Here is a 19,019-nt window from a genome sequence, read left to right on the forward strand (position 1 = left end):
TGGTCCAAATTACTCCCTGGCCCTCCATTACGGCTCCCTTTTCTCTCTATTTCCACTTTCACTCCCACCTTCCTTCCTTCCCGCGTGGTTAAAGTGTCCACAGCGAAAGTGGTACAGACACTGCGCCTTACCCTTCCTGTAAACCAATTATTATTATTATTATTATTATTATTATTATTATTATTATTATTATTATTATTATTATTATTATTATTATTATTATTATTATTATTATTATTATTATTATTATTATTATTATTATTATTCTCTGACTGTGTATACAAGTGATGCTACTCATTGATTGCTTTCTTTCCGTGATACTTTTCGTCTCCATTTCATTTCCTGTGTTATTTATTTCTTCTTTTGTGTTCTGTGTGTGTGTGTAAACATGTTTGTGCATTTTCATTTTTGTTTCTTTTTTCTTGTGCTGCAGCACGAAGACCACATGGTTGTTCCTGCGCACAGTAAATAAATAATGATTGATTGATTGATTGATTCATTCATTGATTGATTGATTGATTGATTGAGTGATTGATTGATTGATTGATTGTTAAAAGGGGTAATTTTGATTCGAGTTTAAAACAACATATTTGATGAATAATAAAATCCCTCTTAGGAATTCTCAGTACCTCAGAAATATTATGAAATAAAAAAGTGTTCCATTAGATTGTTTAAAATAAACAAATAAATATCAAACCTACCACTTGCCCTGAAAATTGCCAATATTTAGTCCTACATTCTGGCACGACTCAATAAAGGGTTGCCGCTGAAACATTTTGTATATATTATCCTGGCCTTGTTCTTTATTTATGGAAAAATGTGAAGCTCTAGAGTTTCCGTTATTTCGACACAGTATCTTAAAGTCTGCCAAATTTGAAAAATATTTAAAATGGACAACATTGATTAGAATTATAAACCTACTCTAACTTCGATTTGTATCAAAATCAGCTAAAAACAACCCTTAGTACTTTATAAATATTACGCAATAATAGTGTTGCGTAATATGAACGAGAAAATTTGAAAAAATATCAATCTCAATGCATTTTTGTATTCTGTAGAAGTGCTTAGGGCTTTCCCTTAAGGAATATGCATCAAAACAAATACAAAGAAAGCACCATATTTCATTAAATAGGAACAGGAATCAGTCTTATTGTGGAGTGTCACCCTCTGGTGTAGGTTTGTAGACGAGAGCTTGTGTTGATATTGGCCACAGTCCTAGTGAGTGACATTCCTATGAAGTTAAGCATGAAAGATATTTATTCCCCTCGTAGGTCACCGTGGGGGTGAGTTTGTAGTTGCATTCTCAGCTGCATGTACAAAGTAGGCAACGAGCGTTTCGATGTTTGGTCTTAATTCCCGGTTAGGCAGTCATTGTAAATTTGATATTTCTTTGAAGTGCCGCAGACCAAGTCGAAGATAAAGTCGCAGCATGAATCCCCTTTGCCAATGGCGCTCTCCGGCCGCCAAAGGCTGCATCCTTTGCCTGCGTATGAAGCGAACAACTTTATCAGACACATCAAAACTTTAACGCTGTTCCTTACGTCAAGTCGAGTGATATGCTTCGCCAGGATTGAATGACGGTGGAGGTTTACTGCAGCTAAACTGACAGCCCACTTGTACTTTAAAAGTTAATGTCCCGCCCCGTAACAACTAGGCTGTTGTCTTGAGACCGCAATGAAACATCTCAAAACTTTGTGGTTTTCTTTTTTGCTGCGAGGCAGTCAATTAGGACTATTACTCACCCAATTCTCGGTTTTTTAATATAAGAAGCCACACTGTATAATATGCTTGGATTTGCAAAGTGCGTCAAATAATTTAGGAAAATAATTATTGCACTGCCGGCCGCCCTGGCGTGCTTACACGTTGTCACGTTATTCGTTCACACGATTGTTCAGCGGCTTCTGCTGTGTTTGCACCTATTGAAGCTTGCTTATTACTGTCAGGGTCTGTTAGTTGGAAATTGCGCCATGTCAAAAGGCTAAATTTCTCACATTGTTTGGAAGAAAATGATTCGTGATACCGGCTACGCAGCGAATTTTGAGCGCGGAGGAAAAATATTAAAAAAACAAAAAAAGACAGATGATACTCACAAATATGCTTCAAAAATTGACCCAACGAATCGTAAAGCCCTGCTGCCTGCAGCGACAGATGAGTAAGTTTGCCTGCATTCTTTATTCAAGGTAACGCATTTGTGTACACAATGTGCGTCTCTACAACGCAACCTCAGAGGAGCTACTCGCAGCGTTGTGACCGCATAGCAACAACTGTCTCACACAGAATGTAGTCAGTAATGCAGCAAGTTATGCGGAGCTCTCCTCGAAGTTATGGCAAGGAAAGTAAAACAGAAAACTACACCACGAAATTCTCTATGTACAGACTTGCAACCTACTGGAAGCCAAAAGTGATCAGGTGCAATATTACCTCCGTCGGCATAACTGTGGCGCGCTACCATGCATTGTTTCTCGTCTTTGTATACATTGGTCATGTTAAAGCTTACTCCAGGATCTGTAAGAAAATAAAAATAAGTTCATTGGTAAAGGTAAGCGGAATGTTTAGAACAGAATTCGGAAATAGCGAATCTGTTGGCTCGCTTATTTATTTATTTATTTATTTATTTATTTATTTATTTATTTATTTATTTATTTATTTATTTATTTATTTATTTATTTATTTATTTATTTGTTTATTTATTTATTTATTTATTTATTTATTTATTTATTTATTTATTTATTTATTTATTTATTTATTTATTTATTTATTTATTTATTTATTTATTTATTTATTTATTTATTTCAGTTACCCTCTCGGCCCGGTGGGCATTATAGAGGGGAGTGAGACTTGGAAAAAAAAACAAAAAAAAGGAGGGGAGGAAAGAACATGGGTACATGGCATTGTAGGTTTTGAAGGCAAATGATGTTTACAATGCAGAATTCACACAATAAAATAATAACAGCAAATAAAACAAATTATACAGGATACAAATTATTGAATGCATAAATACAGGATAGAATGAAAAAAAAACAATGACGCACACGATATCGAATACAAACAACAACACTAGATTAAAAAAAAAAGGAATGTTGCTTTTTTGTTGTTGTCTTTCCTCACGTTAGAAACTTGACTAACTTTGTCAGCACTTTCGGATGTTGCTAGAAAAAATACCACTATTTTATTTTATTTATTTGCGTCCTTTTAATTTATCGGGCCATATGTCGCTGTTGCTTTCCTTGCGTACATTCTAAACATCTAAAGCTCAGCCCTCTTCATCCGCATATTCGCGAGCGCTGGCAGGCTGGCTGGCTGGTCTGTCGGTGTTTAACGTCCCAAAGCAACTCAGGCTATGAGAGACGCCGTAGTGAAGGACTCCGGAAATTTCGACTACCCAAGGTTCTTTAACGTGCATTGACATCGCACAGCACACGGGCGCCTTGCTTTTCGCCTCCATCGAAAAGCTGCCGCCGAGGCCGGGATTCGATCCCGCGTTCTTGGGAACAGTAGTCGAGTGCCGTAACCACTGCGCCACCCCGGTGGGCTGAATCTCTGAATTTCGTGCATAACTACGAAGATCTGACAAAAAGTCATTGACTGCTCCATACGAGTGTAGACAGCCTTTATTTGGTTTTACTGACCGAAGAGATGATACCTTCTTTTTGAAAACCTGTCGACATTTACGCGTTATGTTCTGAACATTACAGAGATCTGGTTTATTTCAGATTTGCTTCTTCAGTAAAGAAAAGCTAGGTTGTGTCGTTGCGCTAGAAAATTAGGTCTGATGACTGGCTCCAACTCTTCAGCTAGATTGTAACTTATTACAAAGGTCAATTATACACCCAAAGAAGTAACTAATAATTATACAGCAACCGATTACAATTGTACTAGTAATAGATTTATTGCCATAAGATGAACTCGATCTAACTGCATTTAAATAGAGCGGCTTGTTTAAACTCTTTAAAAAAAGATAATTTTTAACGGGAGTAGTTTAAACGTTTTTAAATGCCATCACTAAATTTAAGTTCAGGGTTCAGTGGAGCGGACGGTGCCTTGAGATGGAAACGATTTTAACGTTTCCTTATCAAGACACCATAAGTATACATACTCTCCACGTGTAAGTGCTAGACGGCACGGCGGTCTTAAAAAAAAAAAGTGTACCGCGGTACAACCGTTGAAAAGCTAAAATAATTGTCTTTAAGTGTCTTATTTGAAACATCAAAGGCGGCTTTTCATGCGTAAACATATAAAGGCCGGTTGAATTCTTCGCCCAAAAGCTGGTTGAGCTGTCCACCAAGAGCGAAGACCACGAAGAAGTACGCAATATGCAGTCACACATGCCCACTGTCGGGCGGCCGAACAATTCCAAACAATCACGTCGCCACAAAAGCTTCGCCCCTGTAGCCTTTGCACCGATCTAATTAATACCTGGCAATCTATTACCGAAACAAGTAATATAGTTACTGAAACGCTACTGCATAAAAGGTAATCAATTGATTAAAACACTACAACAAATTGTAAAAATTACAATTCATCAAATACCTACAACTCGGTGTCAAACTTACTGTCAAGAGAATCTACTTGAAGGACGTTATTCACCGTATATCCGGGAGATGACTTCGGCGTTCCTCTCACTTTCCTGAAAAATATATTTTGACGAAACATATCTAATCAGCCACAAACAATTGCCTCGTAATTACGACGCAGTTTGCAAAACTAACGCCTCGTAAATTTTCCAACCAAAACTAATGCAAAATATGTGTGTTTTAAAAATGCAGCAGCTACATGTATGCCAGGCATAAAGTACTTCCTACCGAGATATAAACTTCCCAGCTTTCCGACACCGACACCTGGCGCCTAGCCGAGTGTCCTACAGGACCCCTACTGTGGGAAATAAAGTTTTGCCAAGCCAAACCAAAGCCGCTATATAGCGGCTTTGGTTTTTCTACAATCTTTTTTTTTTTTCTTCACCGCGCCAACACGCGTGAGACCGCGGCCGTCCTTAGAGCAGTTCGTAAAAAAAATACGCGATTTTCCAATTTTATTCCGGTAAACTTTCTCATCCTCCTTACAGCCCCCGCTTGGAACCTGCCCAGTTTTCATCTAAAAATTCGTTCACCCGATTTTCAGAACGACGTAATTCGTAAAAAAATACATGACCTTGTTTACCGATAGCAGAAAGGCCAGCAAGTTTATTTATTTATTTATTTATTTATTTATTTATTTATTTATTTATTTATTTATTTATTTATTTATTTATCTATCAGTTTACAATGTAACAACAGACGGGTTGGCGCACGATCCGCGTGATCTTCGCCTGTTCGCGCGCCTGGCTGGTCTCGCTGTTCGGTGACTGCTGTTACGGTTTCACTCCCACATTCATCCCTTCCTTTATGGCGCGGTTGAGGTGTCCACAGAAAACAAGTGAAACAGTTACCACGCCTTTCCCTTCCTATAAATCAATCAATCAATCAGTTTCAGCCGTAACAGCAGTAACAGCGGCCAACCCCTTCTGTCAATACAAGGCAGCTAACTTCCGGCTAAGCTTGCCACGCAAGTCGAGGGCATCTACCTTGAGACCGGAACCGCTGCACCCACGCACTAAGGGTGTGTGGGAGTGTGCGCATGAATAGTGGCACCTCATTCATAAATTACGATTATTACCTGTTGAAAATTGCATTTTCTTTTATTGTGAAAGCAATACTACTCTGTTTCGAGCCGTCAGCGTAGCGCGGCCGGTAGCCACGTCTTACCCGCATGACGCTGTGACGTCACACGCCACGTGACACTAAGGTGAGAGCTGGGCTACCAACTCAAGCGGTCGGCAGGAGCTGCCAACTTGGGTCTCTTTTTTCACATGGGATGATTATGTCAGAATCAGCCTGCTAGGACCCTGGCATTCACGTTACCCCTATAGGCCACTAAGGCACGTTCATACGGCTTGGTGAAAGCGGGGCTTTATATGTGGGCTGGGTAAGAAGAAAAAGAGATGAAGAAGAACGCTTGGTCACCCGTAGCTAATGCTTTCGCTCAATATTTGGTTCAGCAGCGTTGAACCCTTGTAATTTTTTTTTCCTTCAAATTACGAATTTTTTATTTTAATGTGGTTTGATGTAGTTCCCTAATTTACCTACGGTGATTTTGTCTAGTTTTTTACATGTATATATTCGTCCCTGCTGCTGCTATTGTAAATATTCACGCTACATTCTGAGCTTGAGCTGTTCATGAGGCCCCGCCTCGTCTTTTCTCATTCACCATTCGAGTGGGGATGAAGATATTTTATTCCCTAGGGCCGCTTCATCTTCCCCCTAAGTCGCAGATTAGGGGTTAGGGTTAACGATATTTTAGAGTTGAAGTTCCTCGCGCCGTACTGCAAACTGCGACTTGATATTTTTGGTGTTTAACTACCTAGTCCACGTGTCGGTCTTTCAACACTAAAAATATCTTCATAACGGACCGAATTCGGACCAATGGGGTTCGGACTAGTGTACTGGAGTTCCGTAGGGGAGAATCTCAAGCACTGTACCATCGGAGCCCTTTTTTCTTTATTGCTTGCTTTAACATAAACGCAGTACAGCCAGCTATGTTTATAGCAGGGACCTGACAAACATTTATTCACGCCACACCAAAACTTGTTCAATGTAGCCGATGTTTTAAACAGGCTCAACCATTCGGGTGGCTCGCGTTGGGCTCTGAAAACGTAGTGGACATATTTAAGCGTACTTCCAGTCTCCTTGTTGGCTGCTAGCATTCCTGCCACCACAACGTGAAAACATCAATGTGTATGTATTTCAACGATAATCCCGAAGTGGAGCCGCGATCGCGGGAGCCATTAATGCTATCTTCAGGTGCTCCAGGACAGGAATGATTTGCCATGCTAAGGAATAATGCTTGCATCAGCTTATTTCAAAAACCAATATATACAAATTGCAGTTTCTACCCCTACACCGTTTCCGATGAGATCAAGCTTCTTGGATGTGCTTTTGACTCACATAATGTTCCAAAACTTCACTTTCGGAATTAGGTATGCCTAATCTTGGTGCTTTCGCACTACTTGTTAATACACTTTACTTTCTTTCCGTGCCATGCATCGTATTGATCACTATTACATATTATGCTTACATTTAATGCTCCCTCCTACTTAGCCAAATATCGCCTGCAGTAATGTAACATAAATAAATACCCTTGAACTCGGAGCCTGACACCTGTTCCTCCCTTCCTAAATTTTTATTATCATTTCCTCACCGTAAATAGAGATTAAACTGGAAATAGTGATTGTGATTGTTTTTACCAAATCAAACATTCATGTATGGTAACGATGGCCTAATATATGGACATATATTTAAATGCTTCCCGTTTTTCGAGAGCACCTCAATAAGAATGGAGGCCTCGGTGATTGTGAGTTGCTTGTACTAAATTACGAGTGCTAAGTTGAGCTCGAAGACTTACATACAAGTGTCATCATCGTATTTTGCAATCAGCGTGGCGGATCCATCGTCCGATTGGCTTATCTGGGTTGCGACAATGCATTTTGCTTTCCCTCCAAAATACGGGTCCTCCTGGAAATTTCTGTACATTTCATACCAGTCCTCTTCCAGGGATAAGTACTGTAAAGAAGTTGTTACCACGCCTTTTTAGCAGCAGTATTTAGCCTCTTAAACACATTTGACAAGTTGTATTCACTTTAGAGGGTCTTCCGAATAATATTCGACTGTAAAAACATACGCATGAATAATACTGTACAGTTATTTGCAGGGCGTTAGTAGCCGAAGCATTTAAATAGGAAACTGTAGCACAGGAATTCCTAAAAGTCTTTTTGTTTGGTACACTTGGAATGCTGTGCGGTAGGTCAAGCGTAAATGAATGATACCAGAGAGCAGCATAAAGGGATTATGATAAGGAGGAATCAAATATTATCGCCAATGGTTCTTCTCCCTTCGTGAAGAAGCTGTATGCCGCAAGACGGTGCAGGAGTTTATAACAACATAACGCGCTAAAGATGGGCAGCATAGTCGGGGAAGAACACGTACAGAGCAAATTCAGCCCGTTTCGAGTTTCTATGTACGAAGAAGGATAGGAAGTGTCGAAAATCAGTTTCTGGTCCTCATATTAAAAATATTTCCCAAAAGCACTCCTCTAGCAGTGAATATCAGGTAATCCGCGAAGCCTATGAAAGGTGAACCCGCCAGAGGGTTTAGTTCATTGGCCGGCCAGATATTCTTGCTGCGTTGCATTTTTAGAGGTGCGGAAAACCTGACTCCCAAATTTTACAAGCGATTTTGATCTGAGATGAACATGCCACTGAGAACGCTCTCCATGAGCACATTCGGGTTGCCTGCGTCGAATATTTTTTTCTTTTTATTAAACTGTTTGCAGCATAAAAGCTAGCTTTAGGTTTCGTAGTGAAAAATAAATAAACTTCATCATTAAAATTTAGCTTGTTAGCGAGTGGCATAATGACTGAAATATATGATATGGACGCCATTAACAGACGTCAGCCTTGTGGATTTGGTAGTGAGTGCAAGCGGTGTCGAAGAACGTTGCGTTCCTAATATTAGGAGTGCGAAACGAGGTAGGCACCTAGTGGTGCCCTCCTTGGAAGATATTTCGCAAACACACAAAGACCACTCAACGGGTACTGCGAAAAACAGTATTCCAGCTCATGGCCCAAGCGTGCCATCTGTGTTGAGAGAAAGCTTATTATGCTAATACACAGCGGTAGGAAATATCGTAATCAAGCCAGTAAATGTGACGAACTATGGTAAAGGGACACTCACTGGATGCAGACAATTTCTCACACACAAATAGAGCAGTTTTGACATAAGAAGTCTCAGCTCATATTGGCCTAAACGAATTACAAAGTGAGAGCCACAAGCTTCGCATAAATGAAGACAGAGGCGTCCCATACGAACTCTCGAGTGCGAATCCAGGCAACAGAGACGAACTTTGACGAAACTGGAGAGTCCTGCCAGAGCTGCAAAGACGCGACAACTGACTTGCAAGAGGTCCACCCCATCACGAAAGGAGGCATCACACGCACGCACGAAGAACAAGTTTTGAGGAAAGAGCGCAGTGCTACTTGCGTAGGAAAACGAGCGGAATCTGAGTACCCAGCGGTCTGCCGACAGGCGCAACGATAACTCCTACAGAACACAGAGAGGAGTTTTAACATAAGGCGTGCCACTAACTTCGGAAAAAAGTGTGAATACGAAGAAATGGAGAGAGTTTTTGCTGGCAGTGCCGCACAATGAGCAGAATCTCGTGTAATGGAGCTCCATCCCTTCGGGAAATGAATTTAGATAAGTAGTTTCACACGTTCAATTACGCCGAATTATTGCCGAAAAAAGAGTACCAGGTGTTTCAATGAAGTCCGCAACATATATCTTAAAATTAGCCTTTTCGTATTTTAAAGGTGGCTATTGGCTGTCATTACAAAGAGGGTTGGTGGACATTTAATATTTATAAGGCTGGTCAAATTACTTCACTTATGGCATGTAAAGTTATGCACCTGATTGCCTATAGAAACTGCCAGTGAACCATTTAATCGCAGTAATCATTTCACTGCGTTCACTCTAGCATTCACTCAACATTTACGCCTTCAAGCTCTATGTCCGTACGAGACGCTCGTCTCTCTTTTACCTGTATATATGTTTTCCTAGGCAACGAAGGCCAGCTCATATGGCTTGGTTTATTGTGAGTCATACTAATGTCTGGTGGCATTTTAATTTGGCAGGAGCGGCCAACATGGGTGGAATTTTTGCGATAGGAACTATATCCACAGGGACACCTAGATGCCCTACCGCACAAGCTATTCGTAAGCCGTACAGGTACGCTCATGCCAGATAAGTTGAAACTGGCATTTATATCAATGTCTAGCGTTCTTTCAAATAATATGGTAGATTGCGAATTTATGCTAATTTGTATAAAAGAACCTAATGAGAAGCGAGAACGATAGTGCCAGTGCACCCAATTCATATTTGTCTTTGTCATGGTATGCCCACCGATGTTTATTTTAGCAGTTAAAAATGCGATTACCGTCGTTGAAGTGGCTATCAAATGTTGGGCAGACTCTGCGAAAAACGACTGAAGCTTTCAAAAAATCCGTACTTTGAGCACCGCCCCCGTTTCTGTCCTTAAAGTGTGCAAGTGCGATTTGGCCGTCTCGCTGGCATGATTTGGATCAATAAGCACCGCTGAGCACTTCAGTGGGGTCAGGACAGCGAAGGCGGCATTGCACACGTGGCATGTGATGAGGGCACCGGTGGCACTGCTCAGAGCGCAAGGGTTTCGAATGCGCACTGCTCATGGCGCAATTTAGCCCCTATTTTTCAGAACCACAGCACCATGTACTTACATTTTTGCATTTTTAAAAGGTAAAAGGGTATTTTTGATGACCGGATGCAAGTATTCGAACAAGATGCCTCAGAGTTACTGATGAAACGTTCGGTGAGTGAACATATATCTCACCAAATTAATAATTAAGTTTTCCGCCGTGTTGCAATGCCCGCCGACACAGGTACAATTGCTGGCAAGGAAGTTTTTCATACCCCAAAAAGCGTAATTTCAAACTAGTACACTTTGAACCCAGTAAACGCAGTGTGTTCTAAGCGCCGTCCACGTATCTGTACGAGGAAATTTGCCATCGACCCCGACAAAGCATTTTTGAGAAAATGCGATTTCGCTATTCACTCCGAAACATAATAAATGTAGGGAAAGGCTGGATGCCCAGACGTACAAACCTCGCGCAAGAAGGCAGCACATGCACTCATAAGATAACATTTCGATGGAAGAGGAAATATTGGAAACCCACAACAGTTGAAGCGCGGTGGAAGTGGTTATAAAGAGGCGTCCTACGGAAGAGTCCAAAGTGAAAGTAAACAGAACTGCGTACATAAAGTCCCTCATGCAAGATAAGGGTTCTTGGCACACACAAAAAAAAACAAAAAGGGTGTGAAGACAGCTGTTCTGCCAGCAAAGTAAAAGCAGTAGAATCTGGGGGAACTATGCTTGATCTCTTGAGAAGCATAGAGTTCCCACACGCACACAGACACATAGACAAGGTTTTGATGAGTCTCGGCGGTATGTTTAACGAAAAATATATGATAAATTCTGAGTTCTCGGATGTTTAACTACAAAAAATAGTCATCTGCTCACTCACCCACATGTCACGTCGTTTAAAAAAAAAAAAACATAAGCTAGCGTAGCCAGCGGAGTGTAGTCTGGATGCCCGTGTATATGCGTACAGGTGATAGGACACCTCACAAAATACGCAGCTAAGGCATTTTTGGTGAAAAGGGTTACAAAGCTAGAACATTAAGAACAGCGTAAATGAATTGCCAGGAGATCAGCACACCTAAGAAAAGGGTTTCTCAGATACCGCCGCATGTGCAGGCATGTGGTTCTCACTAGCAAGGACTTGGTTGGTTGGCTTATGGCGACTCAGGCTATGAGAGACACCGTAGTGGAGGACGCCGGAAATTAACGTGCACTGAGATCGCAAAGCACACGGGCGCCCTGCTTTTCGCCTCCATCGAAAATCAGCCGCCCAGGCCGGGATTCAACCTCGCATCCTTGGGCATAGTAGCTGAGCGCCGCAACCTCTGCGCCACCCCGGCAGGGTGCCATCAAGGACTTCACTAGCAACGCAGTACCTGAGCGTAACCTGGGCAGTTATAGGAGGAGGCGTCATGCACAGCAGTTGAAATGGTTTAAAAGAAAGGGAGCTATGCTGCTTAACCAAAATAAGGATTGGAAGGTTTATTGCACGACGTCAACCGCCAGTTTAGAGTGTCTTTCGACTCACACTACAGCCATGGAGCTTTATCAAAACAGCATTGTATTGCTAAGCGCTAAAGTCATGGAACCTGGGTAATCCCAGGTGCTGTATTGGGAGCGAGGATGTTTAACACTGTCGAGAGAAACCCCAAAATGAGAGCTATGTAAACATGCAGTATAAATTTAGCTACATTAAACGTAAGGTTGGCCTGAACAATATAAGACGGAAACAAGGACACTGCACCAACCTTAGAATAATATTCAGTGCTCACTGCAAGTAACGTGTAGGTTTTCCTTTGCTCCGAATTTATAACGCAATGTGTGCTGCTATTGCAACTCGCTGCACGTCAGCTACATTTCGTTGTGCGCATTTCGTTACTAAAAAAAAACTGTATCTTTTGAACCATATCTTTCAAACCTAAAAAGAAAACTTAAAAACATTCAGAGAACTATTAGGCTTACCTCTCCCTCGTTTTGGTAGACCCCAAGCTCGGGGTTGTCTTCGGGAAATTGCTGACTGCCTCCAACCAAAGCTGAAAAAAGTACCGTAGCAAGTACTACGGCAAGACTGGGATTCAAACCTCGCTCAACCATATTGGCCTCTCTGAGATGTTAACCAGTTCGCAGCAATCCTATCAATAACCTCTCGAGTACGCTCCTGTAAAACAATGTGAAACAGACAGGCAACAGCCTTACCTTTTAACAAATATGTTAACTAAAGCTGTACATGTAAATCAGGCGCCATCATGGAGCAAAAGTTTTTGACCACGGGGAGATATAATTTTGGTATTTACTTTTTTGACTTGATAGGCATTAAACCCAACAGACGTTGGGCTTAAATAAGTATTTCAATCTCAAACAAAATGTTTTGGTGTATGCAAAACATTCTTGATGTTATTTTCTGCGTACTGAAACCTACGCTTCTCGAAAAAGTGAAATTCAGGTACATCAATCTGTGAATTTAAAACGTTCAATAGAAGTTAAGGGAGAGATCTCTGAACTTTCCTCTGATTTAAGTCACCGCACGTGTGCGTTATAACTGCTTTGCATACTTTGTGGCCCCGTAATGAATGCGACAGCTGCTACAGCCAGTAATAAATGCGCAAATAGAGGACTGTATGTTTTTCTATCCTCACCGCAATATGTGGCCGAATAATTTGACCTCACTTCGATGCGTAGGCTCAGTGTTTTGGGCACTTGACAGTAAGCCCTAGGACGTGGGTCGGATTTTTGCATGCGAAAATGCGTTTTAATTGAGTTTTTACGCGAGGCACTCGTGAACAGTGCTATATCAGCACATGTTTAGGAATTTTCGTGCACTTGAACATAAGGGTCATTCCTTCACTGCAGGTTTCCCACTAGATGATTGCCACTAGCTGCTTTCACGATCCCCGCCTGTTATCGACCTGTCCACCGCCGTCTATTACAGCAGTCAATGCAAATCATTGGTCACCATGACGCATGACTTTCACACTTACGCCGTGCACATATCGATCCCCAAACATGCATGTAATGCAAAAGATAACTTGTAATACGACGTGTCTTCTAAAGAGTTGTATGAATATTGCTACAGCGACTTACTGGGCTCAACCAGACGCCCGACACATGCGTCTAAGAAAGCTTGATCGAACATTTAAATTTACTGTTCCGCGTGATATTCCGCGTCATCAGACATGCTTGATACATCGACTTCGTTTAAACGTGGCTTTCACGCGCAAGTACTTACATTTAATTGGACAGATGGACTCACCGGAATGTTTAACTTGTGGCATCCCAGAGACTGTGGACCATGTATTATTGGTGTGCCCAGAGTATGCGAACGAAAGAAATGTGCTAGCTGCTTCCTTGAAGCGTTTAGACAAGAGGCCTCTGTCGGAGGAACTGCTGCTGGGCGCTTGGCAGGACAAGGGGAAGGGCATCCAGGCAGTGCGCGCTCTTTGCCGTTGTTTGAGCGCCAGTGGACTTGATTCACGTTTGTAAAGCAAGCTGCTCTGTCTGTATATATATTTCATATGCCTTCTCCCACATCGTCACCCATCATGACCTTCTTTCTTCTCTCCTTCCCCTTCCCCAGTGCAGAGTAGCAGGCCAGATTTGAATTATTCGGGCCAACCTCTCTGCCTTTTCCTATCAATAAATCCATCTATCTATCTAAAAGATAACTTGTAAGCAGAAGCGTAAATCAATCGGCTCTTTTTGGAAATAAGCACGGCACGCCTGTATGCGAAGTTTATGGCAGAACTCAGCTTGGCGAGGTTTGCTTGCCGTTTCGGCTCGGAACGAACTTCGCCCAGGGTAGAAGTGGCCACTCTCTGTGCGCTCAAACCGTAAAAAGCCGACGAAATTGAAATCAAGAACACTTACAGTAGCCTTTAGCTTCTCCACTAAAGATCGGTTCCCTTGCTATTCTTTCCAGCCTGTGCGCTGACGAAATCAAGACAAGGGGGAAGTTCGAACAGCGCTATAGAACACAATCCATGCTCGCTGCTCCGAAAGCGCCCACAAGTTTTGAAATTCCAGAGAAGAAAAGAAGACGCAGACTCACCCCTCGTATGGTTACTTGTAAACCAGCTACGGAGCTCTCGTCAAGGTTTAATGCACGATATTGTCTTCAGAAACATGCAAATTACTCACAATGCACACCAACAGATTACCGCAGCCCGCATGTCGCTACATTCGCGGGAGCTGTAATAGTGGGCGTAGTTCCTAGGCTCCCCGAAAAAAAACATCCGCTGCGGAACTCAAATCAGCAAGTATCCCAGTGCTGTGAAGGATTTATAATTAAATGCTGCCAGTGAAGATATCAGGCGGCCGTCCAAGTGTCCAGTCGTCATGATTCAGCCAAGCGAGCGCAAATGAAGATCAGCTTGAAAAGAACGAGTGCACGGCAGGCTGGTCATTGCCGCAAGCAACACGTTCCACAGCTTTCACATAACAAAACGCAGAGCCAGTGCGGCATAACACATCGCTTCATTTGTATACGCGTGTAAGGAATCCCAAGACCGACGGTTTACGGACAGAATACGCCCTCCAACCTTATCAGTGCGGAACATGGAACAGCAGGTACGTGAGTGCCCATCCTTACTTCAACTCAGGGTTTCTGGTCATATTTTCACCGTAAGTCGTCTTTTTTTAAAGCGGTTAGGCTAGGACAGTGCCTATATTGTGCCGCAAAATAATTCTTGTAGTTAGCGCTGCCGAATGCTCTTACGGCCGCTCCCAGGCACAACACGAATAACGTAAAGCGTGGCTTGGACTGCCTCCAGCGCTACAGAGCGATAGTCTTTGGATGCACGATAATACTGTCGGCAAACTTAAACCGACTGGCCATAGCTTGTGGCAGCTTGCTTTGACTGAGTACATTTGATTTTCCGTTCCCGGGGCCATATTCTCAATACGCATGGCCACCTGTTGGCGCCTGCTTGCTTATCTGATTGGTTCTCAGAATGGATACGTCTTTCAAACATTCGTGGCTGAAAAACGCACATATTGAATACAAAAACGGAGAAATAACGACAATTTCGAGCTTTTTTCAGCCCGAAAGGGTGGCTTTTTGGGCTTGTTGGTGCGTGAACATAGCGAGACTGTAGCGCAAAGCAGACAGGACACACGAGAAGAACGAACAACACGAGCGCTAACTTCCAACAATATTTATTTCAGACATGCAGCACATTTATACGCCAAAGATAGGAAATCACTTGTGCGGACAGTATCACCGCCGGAGAAAAGAGAGTTCTTTATCGCATAAACTAATAGACGGAGTACTAACACAAGTCTCTCCGCAAGCATTTATCTTCTCAGCTTCAATTATCATTCGCGTGGTCATGTCAAAATTTCTTGCTAGCACAACTGTTTGTTCCAGGTACGGTTTGCAAGTTTTCGATTCACAAGAAAGAATATGATCAACAAGAGTACTACCCTTCCCATTCTTGACGTTACGTGCGTGTTCCATTAATCGCTGATTTAGGCACCGTCCTGTCTGTCCGATGTAGTGGCCACCGCATGATAAAGGTATCTTGTACACAACACCTTCAATGCAACTGACGTAAGGCTTCAGATGACGAGTCGTGCAAGCTCGTGCTCCGTTACTGTTTGATTTGCCAATCTTGCACAAGGAAGCGAGTTTTTTTGGAGCTGAAAATACGACCGTTGTGTTTGCCCTACGTCCAATTCTCTTTAGATTATGTGAAATTCTGTGCATATATGGCATAACGACAAAGCGTTTTCTTCCATCGGGCAACGGAGGCTGTTGACACTGATTACTATTGAATTTTCTCAGAAGTTTCTCGGCGACAGATACCTGGACATCGGCAGGGTACCCAGCATTAGTCAACCTTGTGGATTGCTCTTTAAAACTTTCAGTTATCTTGTGGGTACACGACTTTTTCAGAGAGTTCTGGAAACACATGCTGACGATGGCTCTTTTTACGAGTTTTGAATGTGCGGAATGATACGGCAGTACAGGTTTATTACTGCGAGGCTGGTAGGCCCAGCAAATGCGATTAGGGTGGAAGGTGAAGATGAGGTCTAAAAACCTGATAGTGTCATTTACTGGCAATTCAGTGGTTAAAACCAGTGGGTCAAAACATTCCTTCATGACGGTCAAAATGTTAATGGCCTTTGACTCTAATGAGCCAGAGTCACTGTTAACAAGAATTAAGAAATCGTCAACAAATCTAAAGATTTGCAACACGTCCATACCATCAAGGCGACTGATCTGAAGGAGTCGACGTGCTGCTGCACTCTAAGCCGGGTTCTTCTAAGCTACCTCTCAAGCGCGTCGAGAACTACATAGGTGAGCATGGACTTTCCGTGCTTCCATCGGACAAAGAAGGTGGTTTTGCCGTTTCCTCTTTTGACCTATACTCTTCTAAGGCCAATGAGGCTGTGTCATCCGTTTTTGACTTGCGTGAGGATGTGGCTATACTAAAAGTAAAAGCCAAAGCTAAGATGATGTGCAACCAGTTCAACCTCAGTAAGCTTGCCAAGGCAATAGCAGAGTCAAAGAAAGATTTCTTAGACGTTTTCTTCAGCGTTAAAACCTATAAACCTGAACAGCCGTTCAGGGTTATCATATCTGAAACTGGGACTTGGCAGAAAACTGTTTCCCTATATTTGCAAGAAAAGTTAAACCTGTTAAGAAATGACGACCCTTTCAGTGTTAAGAATTCTGACGAAATCATAGAGTTTGTCCGAGACGTGCCTGGTGGAAACATTAATGCATTTTCTGTTGATATAAAGGATTTGTATTACTCGTTGCCAAATGACAAGGTACTCTGCTGTGTTGAGGAGTGCATTGAAGATTTCGGGTGTGTTGCTTTTCAAAACACAGCGGGTGTATCAGTGGGTAGCTTCCTTGAACTTTTAGCATTTTACTTGAAATCAACGTTCATTAACTGGAAAGGCAAACCATACCTTCAGAAGGACGGTATATGCATCGGTTCATGCCTGGCGCCGGTTTTAAGCAACATGTTTTTATCTAAACTTGACAAGACTGTTATCAGTCGCCTTGATGGTATGGACGTGTTGCAAATCTTTAGATTTGTTGACGATTTCTTAATTCTTGTTAACAGTGACTCTGGCTCATTAGAGTCAAAGGCCATTAACATTTTGACCGTCATGAAGGAATGTTTTGACCCACTGGTTTTAGCCACTGAATTGCCAGTAAATGACACTATCAGGTTTTTAGACCTCATCTTCACCTTCCACCCTAATCGCATTTGCTGGGCCTACCAGCCTCGCAGTAATAAACCTGTACTGCCGTATCATTCCGCACATTCAAAACTCGTAAAAAGAGCCATCGTCAGCATGTGTTTCCAGAACTCTCTGAAAAAGTTGTGTACCCACAAGATAACTGAAAGTTTTAAAGAGCAATCCACAAGGTTGACTAATGCTGGGTACCCTGCCGATGTCCAGGTATCTGTCGCCGAGAAACTTCTGAGAAAATTCAATAGTAATCAGTGTCAACAGCCTCCGTTGCCCGATGGAAGAAAACGCTTTGTCGTTATGCCATATATGCACAGAATTTCACATAATCTAAAGAGAATTGGACGTAGGGCAAACACAACTGTCGTATTTTCAGCTCCAAAAAAACTCGCTTCCTTGTGCAAGATTGGCAAATCAAACAGTAACGGAGCACGAGCTTGCACGACTCGTCATCTGAAGCCTTACGTCAGTTGCATTGAAGGTGTTGTGTACAAGATACCTTTATCATGCGGTGGCCACTACATCGGACAGACAGGACGGTGCCTAAATCAGCGATTAATGGAACACGCACGTAACGTCAAGAATGGGAAGGGTAGTACTCTTGTTGATCATATTCTTTCTTGTGAATCGAAAACTTGCAAACCGTACCTGGAACAAACAGTTGTGCTAGCAAGAAATTTTGACATGACCACGCGAATGATAATTGAAGCTGAGAAGATAAATGCTTGCGGAGAGACTTGTGTTAGTACTCCGTCTATTAGTTTATGCGATAAAGAACTCTCTTTTCTCCGGCGGTGATACTGTCCGCACAAGTGATTTCCTATCTTTGGCGTATAAATGTGCTGCATGTCTGAAATAAATATTGTTGGAAGTTAGCGCTCGTGTTGTTCGTTCTTCTCGTGTGTCCTGTCTGCTTTGCGCTACAGTCTCGCTATTTTCTTCAGCCATCAATGTCAATCAACTTTCCCAACTTTCTGCTCTTCTACGTGTTTTAAATATGTGGCGCGAAATTGTAAGCTCTCAAACTGGCTTTTTGCGGCGACGTAAAAATAACGCGAATCATAAACTGATTTTACCAGATATATTCATGCTGCCTGGATGGTCAATTTAAGTTATTGTTGAGAGCAAAAGAAGTTATATACGGCAAATACGAAAGCGCTTGAGCTTGAGCGAGGTTTTATACACTGCTTGCTGTCAAGGGGTGCCACCTGAAGTCTGATTGGCTAGCGTTGCATAGCGGGAAACATATCTATGCACAGCGCACGAAGATGTCAAAATGACGTTTCATGACGCAAACGATGTGATGCAATTGATGTAAATCACGCCATTTTGGCGCCAGATATCGTACATTGAAGCGAGCGCATAAAAACATGACATATTTGACTTGGAGTATATGACATGGCTTTTACTAGTTTTCAGCTCCGCCGGGAATCCGAGGATTACTAATGAAGACGCAGATTTACAGCCGCGTGAGGGCACTAGCTGTCCTCTTCTTGCGAGCTCTCCGCTCACTTAAAGAAATCATTGGTGGACTGATAGCTTCCCCACGG

The 19,019-nt window shown here is 42.3% G+C and overlaps 1 protein-coding gene across 1 annotated transcript; it reads right to left on the reverse strand.

The window, feature by feature from the left end:
- Window positions 1–1,152: 1,152 nt before the first annotated feature.
- Window positions 1,153–12,411, reverse strand: LOC146189503 (uncharacterized). The gene is made up of 5 exons (XM_084605284.1): window positions 12,226–12,411; window positions 7,438–7,595; window positions 4,554–4,627; window positions 2,422–2,505; window positions 1,153–1,483 (listed from the first exon to the last, which is right to left on the reverse strand). The coding sequence occupies exons 1-5, from the start codon at window positions 12,355–12,357 to the stop codon at window positions 1,350–1,352; spliced, it is 582 nt and encodes a 193-aa protein (XP_084461410.1). The 5' UTR covers window positions 12,358–12,411; the 3' UTR covers window positions 1,153–1,349.
- Window positions 12,412–19,019: the final 6,608 nt, after the last annotated feature.

The sequence above is a fragment of the Amblyomma maculatum genome, chromosome 5 (assembly GCF_055883805.1).
Source record: "Amblyomma maculatum isolate TAMU_Amacu chromosome 5, ASM5588380v1, whole genome shotgun sequence".
Classification (NCBI taxonomy): domain Eukaryota; kingdom Metazoa; phylum Arthropoda; class Arachnida; order Ixodida; family Ixodidae; genus Amblyomma; species Amblyomma maculatum.